The following is an 11,062-nucleotide window of genomic DNA, read 5'->3' as shown; positions in this document are numbered from 1 at the left end:
TTATATAAAATATATATATATATATATATATATATATATATATATATATATATATATAATACTGGTGTGGAATGACATGAGTACATAATAAAATAATTTAAATTTTTGGGTGAAGTATTATTTTCCCGAGGGATGTAATGAACAGTTATGAGTTTGATCATAGTTGTGCTGTGTTTCGTCACATATGACATTGACTTCTTGTTTCTTTCTCTCTCTGTGTGTGTATTTGCTCCAGTGTGACAGAAACATAGAGCACGTACAGCAGCAGCTCGAGGACTATAAACATCCTCCTCTGTCTCTCAGCAGACTGTCACTCAAACAGCACAAGTTCAGGAGCTTCAGAGAGTCTGCGATGGTGAGTCTGTTTGACGACTACTGCTGAGACGGACTCTGATCTGAGACACTCCTCATTCCCACACATTTGTTGTTTGGTCATTTATATGTGTGATAGGAGCTTCACAGTGAGACTCTGGTGTTGCTGGGAGAGGTGGAGAACTGGTCTGAGCTGGATTGGCCCAGTCTCAGAGCCGTGCTGGACAAACTCCCTCCAATAAGGGAAAAAGTGCGAGACATGTCTCACTGTCTGTCAGACTGCTGGACACAGCTGGACAACACACAGCGACTGCTGTCTACACTTACTGAAGTAAAGCACAAACAAATATACACACAAGGCCACTGTATGATTGTATATCCCATGGGACAAGATATTTCTTTACTGTTTATATATAGTAGATATAATTTTACAGCCAGCAATAGACAGGACCACTTTACATTACGTGAGAGCAACTATGGAGTGATGCGAAAACAGAGCGGGATGTGTCTTAAACATAAGCAAGAACATAAGACAGAGTTTATTTGTTTACAGTTACCACATTAATGTAGATTTCAGTATTCATATGCTTTGAATGTGGTTTATCCAATCAGAATTTAGAGTCTGAACTCTCTGTTTTGAACATTAGTTTTTTTGAACATTAGTTTGGAGTTTCCCATTAAACTCAAGTGTTACGCGATAAAGCAGTTTTAGCACTGATACCAGACTTATACTACCATTCAAGTTTTGGGTCAGTAAGATTTTATTTTGGAAGAAAGACACTGAAGTAATGATGCTGAAAATTCAGCTTTGATCACAGGAATAAATTATATTTTACAATATATTCACATAGTTAATAGTTATATTAAATTGTGATAACATTTCACAATAATCCTGTTTTTACTGTATTTTTAATCTAATAAATGCAGCCTTAGTGAGGATAAGAGACTTATTTTAAAAAAAAGTAAAAATCTTACCAACCACAGACTCTTGAATGGTAGTGTATCATTAATTTATGAGTAATTAGGAAACAGGATGAACTATTAGTACGACATTTACATTCAGAGTACATACCCCTACATACACATACTTATGCCAATGATCATGGCTAACTCTCCATTCTTCGCTCTGCAGGCGTCTCAGTGGTGTGATGTGGTGTCATCCTCGTCTCCTTCCTCTTCCTCGTCCTCCCCTCTCTCCTCTCTCCCTCCCATCCCTCCATCACGTTTCCAGGATGCTCGCGCTCTTGCGCTGGATCTGGGCGGTGGGGCTTTGCTGGACCTCTGGTCCCAGACTCTGGAGCGCTATCAGAAAACTCTGGCTCAGTTTAAGAGCCGAATCCTGCAGGCGGAAAGAGGCTCCTCAATGGCCCAGGGTCAGGAGCCAGACTCCGGGGGACGAGGGAGGACCCCTGCCCCCAGCACGTCCAGCCTGGGGGATTTAGAGGGGGAGGTTGAGCCGGACTGGTGCCCTGGAGGTGGAGAGGTGGGCCTGCAGTCCTGGGGTTCACTGGCGTCTCTCTTTCGGCCACAAAACTGCTCAACACTCAAGATTGGTGAGGAAAAGAAGAAAGAGGGGGTGAATCCAGGAGGGGGGAAGTTTCTACAAAATCTGCTGCACCCAGCCAAGAAAAATGTAAGTGTGCATGTTTTAGAGTGAGGGAGTCACAGTTATGAGTTCAGCAACCAAAATTAACTTTTTGCTACTCCTGTTATCGGAAGATGAGCTGAGAAAAACAAAAAAACACTCTAAAATCAACCTAGTAAATGCAAAATAACTCCATCACAGCTATCTAGCAACTCCCTAGCAAACACCAACCACTTAACAACACCTTAGCAACCACATAGCAACACCTTAGAAACCACCCAAAACACCCTAACAACTGCATAGCAACTCCCTAGCAACCACCAAGAACCCACTGGAAACTGCTTTGGAACACCTTAGCATCTGCATAGCAATATCCTGGGAACCATCCAGAACATCCTAACAAGCAAATAGCAACAACCGAGCAACCACCCAGAACCCACTGACAACTGCATAGACACATTCCAGTAACTGTAAACCAATATCCTGGGACCTACCCATAACACCCTTGCAACTATCTAGAATACCGTAGCAGCTGCATAATAACTCTACGCAACACCTTGGGAACCTGCTCACAGCACTCTAGCAATGATTTAGCAACACCCTACCAACTATCTAGCAGTTCCTTAGGAACCACCAAGAACACACTAGAAACTGCTCAGCAACACCCTAGAAACTGCATATCAACACCATGAGAACCTCCCACAGCACCCTAGCCACAACCTAGCAACATCCTCACAAATGCATAGAAACACCCTAGCAACTATCTATTCCTTAACAACCACCAATAACGCATTACAATTGGCTCAGTAAACCCCTAGAAACCGCATACACCCTAACACCTGCTAGCCACACCTTGGGAACCATCTATAACACCTTGGAAACCGACAAAACCCCAAATAGAATCTTCATAACAATGCCCTAGCAACCAAATAGCAACAACCTAGCAAACACCCAGAACACTCTAAAAACAGTTAGCAACCACATAACAACAACCACATCTCAATGCCCTGGGATCCACCCAAAACGCCCTAGCAACCATCTAGAATACCCGATCAACCTTATAGTAACCCCCTAGGAATCAACTACCAACACCCTGGGAACTTCACACAGCACCATATCAACCCCCTTAGCAACCCCCAAGCAGACTCCGTATACCAACACTCTAGCAACTCCCTAGCATCCACTAAGAACACACCACAAACTGCTTAGCAACACCCTAACAATTTCACAGCAATGCCTTTGCAACCCCGTATATAACATCAGAACATATAGTAAGGACATGTAGATTTAAAGGTGCAGTGAGAAACGCTCTTGATATTTAAAATCACCAAAACAATCACATCCCTACCCAAAAGGATCAAACCCCAAATCTTGATAGCTCCACCCCAGAATTCACCAACATGCATCACAGGCACCTCCCCCATCATGATGGACACGTCCATTGCTGCTGATTGGCTGTAAGTGTGGTTTGGTGCTCAGTCTGATCCACTTTCACAGAAATTGTTTACCGCAACTTTAAACCATTTAATATGTTGCAATTCATCAAAACAAAGTTGCCAATCAGACAGCTAGTTTTTACATTTGTTGTTTGGCAAGTGTTAATTTGGTGTCCTGCGTGTGTTTCTTTGAGCTGAATAAGATTGTATGTTAAAATTAATACTTACCTGTAAAGCGTATGCAAACTCCATTTGATACGCAGGCAGTCAAATGTCTTAAGTTGCGGCTCTCTCATAACCCTCTCACTCAAGCGCTTGTCGATGCAGGCTCCGCTCTTTTTCATTTCGTTTTCTACTGTGAAACAACAGTATGGCACGTTTGACGAATAGAGTATGAAACAGGGCCTCAGTGCATTCTACAGTACCTGCTTTCTGTGCTAAGTTCTTTCCCCACATACCCAATAGTTTTACTGCAAAAGCATGAAATGTGTGCCTCTACTGCAAAAGTAATGAGAGTTCAGTTTATACCCCTGCAAAAAAAAGTTCACTTACTTTTAAAATGAGTACTTAATACAGATATAATATACTTTAAACTAATATACTGCTGTATGTATGAACTGAATGTAACGCTCAATTTGAAATTATTATTAAATGCTATTAGCAAATGTTTTTGACCCTCTCAAGTAAAATGTTTTTTTTCACTAGCAACACAATTTCATTATTATTTCTTATTGTCTTGAAATATGGTGTGTACTGTTGAATGTACTGACCAGCATTTATGGTAAACTAACATATACTGTCATTTCTATGAAAACTTGTATGCCGTATAATTAAATATACTTGTATTTACACATTTGTAATGATGATGTTGCAATTTAGTACATCTAATATATAATAAATGTAATATTGAATAGCACACTGCAGTTAAAATGATAATTAAGTACTTTACAATACATGCTTTATTATGTTAGTCAACACATCAAAATAAGTGTACTTCAAAGCATGACAAATGATTATTAAAACCATAATTTAAAATGTACTTGACATTATTAAAAAAGGTCGCTTTTTAAAAGTGTACTTAAGTGTGTTACTTAATCACTTAAGTGGAATTTTATTTCATTGATTTTACATGATCTATCTTGTATTTAAGATTGAAAGTATGCGTTCAATACAATTAAGCAAACTTATTTTTCACAAGGCTATAATTATGGGAAGTGCCATATACTTTGTGAATTGCTCTTTGTGACTTTGATCATTTGAGGTCTTAGCTTAAGAAATGTGCAAAACTCCACATTTTCAAAACCGACGTTATGTAGTTGGATGTAAGTTAATCTGTCCATACTTGGCTCAATGTACTGTAGAACAGTTTATGTTGAACTACTTGTCTTTGCCCACAGGGTGGTAAATGTGTTTTTGATAGCTGTGCCATTTTTTTAGATGTGGGAAATAATGAGCTGTTTATTTAATCTCTCTCTCTCTCTCTCTCTCTGGCTCTCGCTCCAGTCAAAGCTGTCTTCTTCTCTTGTTCCTGCTCCTCCGTTTCCTCAGTGTCTCTCCACTCCGGTTCAGAGACTGGAGCAGTACTGCCAGACACTGGAGGAACTGGGCGGTCTCAACCCCACCTCTGACTCCGCCCTCTCCATCCTAAAACACGCCCAGCGGCTTGGAGAGGATCTGCGAGCCAGTGATCTCATCACAGGGTGTCCGGTATGAACTCAAAGAACACATTCACTCACAGCAGAGTCTACAGTGTGTCTTTGTGAGGTCACATGACCACAGCACTGCTGCCACCTGGTGGTCAAAAAGAAAACAACAGATTGAGCTTTATGCTAATTAAAGGGTTAAGCACAACAGATCTCAACAACATGATACGTTTAACTATCATGAAATCAAATATGTTTTTTTAAAGTAAATTATACATGCAAAGTGTACACGTGTAACATTTTTCCAAACTGTTGGTCTGTAATTATTAAACTTTCTCTGTATGGACAAAAACAATTGAAACTATACTGTATTTTATTGCTAAATAAAACGATTTAAGCTCATTCAAGATATTAATCTAATAGTATATAAATAATCATATAATTATGCTGCTCCTGTAGCTTTAAATGGTAGCAGATTTGTGATTACCAACACATATACTGGCAAAAATATGCCTTGAATAAAAGTGCTTGCCAAATGCATAAATGCAAATGCACAAATAACTGTGTGTGATATCACTGTTTTAATAATGTGCAACACATACGCATATGTTAATGTCTCAACAAATGTGGTCTCATGATCCTTTAAAAACAGATTTTTCATTTAGCAGGCTGATTAAAGTGTGCTCATTACAGGTCCAGTTCTTGCTCACATGCACGGTGGTTTGAACCTACAATCAAGATCCAGAATTAACACTCGCCAAGCCCTGAATGCAAGCAAAAATGTGCCTTGATGAGTGAATGAAATGTTACTGGCCAGCTTGCTTTTTTATGTATATACATTGTATATTAGATGCTAAAATTCTTCTCTTTTCTCAGCAGTTCTGTTTGGTACCTCTAAAGTCACAGAAATGACATGCTTCACCTTTATCGAAACACCAGATCGTCCAATGGGACAACATTTGTATTTGATTCAAGATGTGATCGTATGTGATAGTAAAAAAAAATAAAAATAAAAATGAAATAACTGTAAAATTTCACCGTTCTTGATATTATTATATCATAACTATTAATTAACTGTATTAATTTGTATTAACTAAAATACTTAATTTTATACTTTAATAATGTAATTATAAAATTTACGTTTAAGCACAAGATGCACTTCAAACATCAAATCATGCTGGAGAAAATGAAAATAAAAGCCTTTTAATTTGTCCACAAAGTTTCCACCTCGTCTAAAATTATGTGTTTAATTGCATTCTGTGATGGAAATAATGGTGGTGAAAACTACATTTGATTTATTTATTTTTTTTTAATATGGCCAATTCCTTTGTCTTTGCTAAAGCTAGCATTTTATGTATCCAAAATGCAAACTTTTAATTAAGAATGTCATAGTTTTTGCATAATTTTACTTTTTTATATATTATTTTTATAAGCAACACAGCTGTAATTTTTTCATGCAAAAGTATATTGAAATGGATTGTTTATTCCACTCTTAGGGTGTTAAATGTTTTAAGGATTAAAACTCTGGTAAATCAATAAAATCTTAATTTATTAAATTAAATGGAGCAAAAGTTGTTATCTTACAGAACTTTAATATCGATGCATCCTTCATCAATATCATATTGAATCTCACAACAGAAAGTACAGTAGATGTTGACACAATGATATCGATGCATCCTTCATCAATATCATATTGAATCTCACAACAGAAAGTACAGTAGATGTTGTGTGTGTGTGTGTGTGTGTGTGTGTGTGTGTGTGTGTGTCAGATCCCCGTGGCGGAGCGTGGAGATCTGGTGCGTCAGGGTGAGCTGTGTGTTTGCGGTGGAGGCCGACGGAAGAAAACGGGAATCAGAAACATCTTCCTCTATCAGAACTATGTCATCTTCACCAAACACAAAACACCCAACCAGGGATGCAGTGTGTACAGCTTCAAACACAGCATCAAGGTACACACACACACACACACACACACACACACACACACACACACACACTCACACACAGGCTGTGTTCGGAGGGGAATACTAACGTACTGCACACTACTGTATACAGCCTGCTATTTATAAAAAAAATGACATTAGTATGCATTATGAGACAAAAACCTCAGAGGTGATGTGTTTATATTGCACTGGCTGACCTGTGAGATTAATATTCACTTGTAGTCTACTTCAAATTAAAGTAAAGGCCACATAAGACTTGAAGAGAGACACTTTCATGACGATGTTTCCTAATACACTTAAGTAGACTTCTAAAAATGGCACTTTGTAACAATGTTAAATTAAAAGTTTTACTTTAATGTGCATTTAAAATCATGTTTTAACAATCTTGTGTCATGCTTTAAAGAAACACACTTATTTTGATGTGTTGACTAACATACTAAAGCACATGTAAAGCACCTAATTATCATTTTAACTGTAGTGAGTTAAATACATCTTAAATACATCAATACAAATGTGTTAAATACATGGCATACAATATTCAATAGGAATGCCATTAAAGTATGTTTTAGTTTATCATAAATGCTTGTCAGTACATGCAGCAGCACTTTAAACATACTTCAAAGAAAATAGAATAATGAAATTACATATTAATATGCATTAAGTCCTATTTAAGTGGGTCAGTTAAGCTAACTGCATTTAATAGAAATTTAAACTATAATACATTTTCATTTAATTGCCATTGATTGCAAAAACATTACATTCAGTTCACACTTGAGTATATTATTTCTGACACTTAATGGCATCTCAATTTGATTATGTGGATTTGTATGCATTAATCTGCACATGGATATGTGGGAAACAGTATTGTGTTCAATGTAGTCGGTCGTCGGGGTGCACACTGACACACACTGTGAACATAGCATGAGTAGTATGTTAGTATGGTGTACACATCTGTTCTCGGAGCGTCTGACTGCCTGTGTTTCCTCAGACGGGTGAGATGGGTCTCACTCAGAGCGTGGGCGAGGATGGACTGAGGTTTGAGGTGTGGGTGAGACACGCGTCCCGCACCAGAGACTGTCTCACTCTCCAGGCCTCCAGCGTGCAGGAGAGACAAACCTGGAGCCACGACATCGCACAGCTGCTCTGGACTCACGCCATCCACAACACGGGTCAGGACCAACCTTTGACCTCACACCTTTACCACCCCTGTGACTTATTACTCTGTGCTTCTTTCTCGGTTGATTACTTTCTTTTGAGGCAGTATTTAATCAAATATAACTATATTTATCACTGACTTTTCACTCAATCCACTTGCGAAAAAGAATTACACTTCAGCATACTTTTTAAAAGAGGACTTATTATGAAAATAACATACTTTAAAAGTGCAAACTATGTAAAGTTTTCTGCCACTTCATTGCATGTTAATTGCATCAAAATTAATTATAGTTTACGTTTATTGTAAATGCCCTTAACTAAATTTTAAAACTTTCTTTGACCCAAATAAGTAGGACTTAAGTACATATTTATATGTGATTTTATAATTCTGTTTTCTTTCAGATATGTTTAAAATGTGTTGCTGGATGTACTGACGAGCATTTGTGATAAACTAAAATATATTTTAATGTCATTTCTATTGAAACTTGTTTGTATATTTGTAAGTGCGCATTCGAAAGGATAAAGTTACAATTATATTAACTTTAAATGGAATATTGAGTAATACAGTAGAATTAAAATAACAATCAAGTACTTTGCATGTGCTTTAGTATGTTAGTCAACACATCAGAATAAGTGTTCTTTAAAACACAACAAAATAGTATTAAAACATAATGATTTAAAATGTAAAGTAAAACTTTTAATTTGACATTATTACAAAGTGCACTTAAAAGTGTGTTAAGAAACAGTCGTGAAATTGTCTCTCTTTAAGTGACTTAACTGGCCTTTTATTTAAAGGGGTCATATGATGCTTTTTTAAAGATCATTATTTTGTGTATTTGGTGTAACAGAATATGTTGACATGCTTTAATGTTCAAAAAACACATTATTTTTCAAATACTGTACATTATTGTAGGTCCTCTATGCCCCGCCTCTCTCAAACGCTTCGTTTTCTACAAAGCCCCTCCTTCCGACAAGCGCAGTCTGCTCTGATTGGCCAGCTGACCCAGTGCACTGTGATTGGCCGAACACTGCAAGCACTCGTCAGAAATGTAACGCCCCTTACCATAATCGCCAGCTTCAGCTTTCAAAATAAATGTATAGACAGTAAATAATGTCATTAGTTTTACCATCAGTTCAAGCCTGAAAGAGGAACAGACACAGTAATGATGCAGTACACAACTGTGACAGACAGACAGACAGACAGACAGATAGACAGATAGATAGATAGGACGTGTGATGCATGCAGATTATGTCTAAGTACGCAGTGCACTAAGGTTTTTGACTTTTATTTATCTATTTTTCCATTTTTTCTCAACATCTTGAGCTTTAGAGTTTACTGTCAAAAATCCATTAATGAAATACTGCAAAGTTCTGCTTAATTAAGTAAGTGCCCGTCCTCCCTAATTAATGAGCTCTTAAATACATATACTTTGCCGTTATTGACCCAGTTATTTATGTCTAATTGAGACAACACTAAAAGGCAGTTTAATTAGACATCTTCTGTCTGTGTGTTTTCTGCAGGATCTTGTCTTGGGGGCAGTTTTAGGAAAAGACCAATTTGTGATTAACGATTAATTAATCATGGGAAATGAAACCGTGTCAGTCATTGAGGCATTGATTTGCCTTTGCACTTTTGTCTTTTCTTTATGCAAATTAGACTTTTAAATGACTCCCATTACTACCCATTTTATTCTGTTTTGTTAATTAAGCATCATGTTTAGTGGTGTTCCTATACTCAAAACACATAACATGACAAGTCTTCTATCTTAAAGAAAAATTGCCCAGTACTCTTTTCAAGCACATATGTTCACAAAAAGACATCTGCTTGGTCTAATAATGTTGTGTTGAATATGAAGATTGTCAGCATTTTGTTTGTTCGTGCTTATTATATTCTAGACCTGTTTGAACTTTAGCAGAACTGACTTCATACATTCACTAAAAAAAACACCAGCTGATCTAAACACACAGAGACTTCAGACATGAGGATGAACATTTGAAATGTGATTTAATTGTCCAGATATTATTGGGCCAGTGTAACTGAATGAAGTGTGTGTGTGTGTGTGTGTGTGTGTGTGTGTGTGTGCGTGTGTGTGTAGAGTTGTGTCTGAAGGAGTCTCTGTGTATGGGAGTTTCCAGTAAGCTGCTACTGGATGTGACGGGAGCTCAACTTTCAGACCTGGACTCCAGCTTCAGCCTGAATGACAGAGGTACACACACACACACACACTCTCACACACACACACACACACACACACACTCACACTCTTTCTCACACACACACACACACACACACACACACGTGCACACACACTCTATAACACACACACACACACACATGCGCACACACACACACACACACACACACACACGTGCACACACACTCTATAACACACACACACACACACATGCGCACACACACACACACACACACACACACACGTGCACACACACTCTATAACACACACACACACACACATGCGCACACACACACACACACACACACACACACTCTATAACACACACACGCGCGCACACACACACACACACACACACACTCTATAACACACACACACGCACACATGCGCATACACACACACACACACACACGCACGCACACACTCTATAACACACACACACACACACTCTCTTTCTACACACACTCACACACACACACACACACACACACACACAGACACACACACGCACACACTCTATAACACACACGCACACGCACAACCTCCTGTTCTTCTTCACTGCATGTAATACTCATTGTTATCCACCAGATGTCACTTTATCCATCATCACATGAGTGTTCAAGGGTTTTGAATTTAATTGGCTAAAAAATAGGCTTTTATATGTATATGAAATTTTAATGCACCCAAAAATAAGCCTATGTATACACATATACAGTGGGGAAAAAAAGTATTTAGTCAGCCACCAATTGTGCAAGTTCTCCCACTTAAAAAGATGAGAGAGGCCTGTAATTTT

The 11,062-nt window shown here is 38.0% G+C and overlaps 1 protein-coding gene across 1 annotated transcript in view; it reads left to right on the top strand.

Moving 5' to 3' along the window:
• Positions 1-11,062, top strand: part of LOC107570622 (rho guanine nucleotide exchange factor 40-like) — a 39,351-nt gene that overhangs the window by 21,820 nt on the left and 6,469 nt on the right. The window contains exons 15-21 of the mRNA XM_016256874.1: positions 236-355; positions 452-643; positions 1,445-1,945; positions 4,837-5,040; positions 6,746-6,925; positions 7,908-8,088; positions 10,171-10,281. Coding sequence (XP_016112360.1) covers positions 236-355; positions 452-643; positions 1,445-1,945; positions 4,837-5,040; positions 6,746-6,925; positions 7,908-8,088; positions 10,171-10,281 — 1,489 coding nt within the window. The remainder of the gene's footprint in view (positions 1-235; positions 356-451; positions 644-1,444; positions 1,946-4,836; positions 5,041-6,745; positions 6,926-7,907; positions 8,089-10,170; positions 10,282-11,062) is intronic.

This window comes from Sinocyclocheilus grahami, unplaced genomic scaffold, assembly GCF_001515645.1.
Source record: "Sinocyclocheilus grahami isolate Dianchi unplaced genomic scaffold, SAMN03320097.WGS_v1.1 scaffold1485.1, whole genome shotgun sequence".
NCBI lineage: Eukaryota > Metazoa > Chordata > Actinopteri > Cypriniformes > Cyprinidae > Sinocyclocheilus > Sinocyclocheilus grahami.
This window is presented reverse-complemented; position numbering and strand designations above follow the sequence as displayed.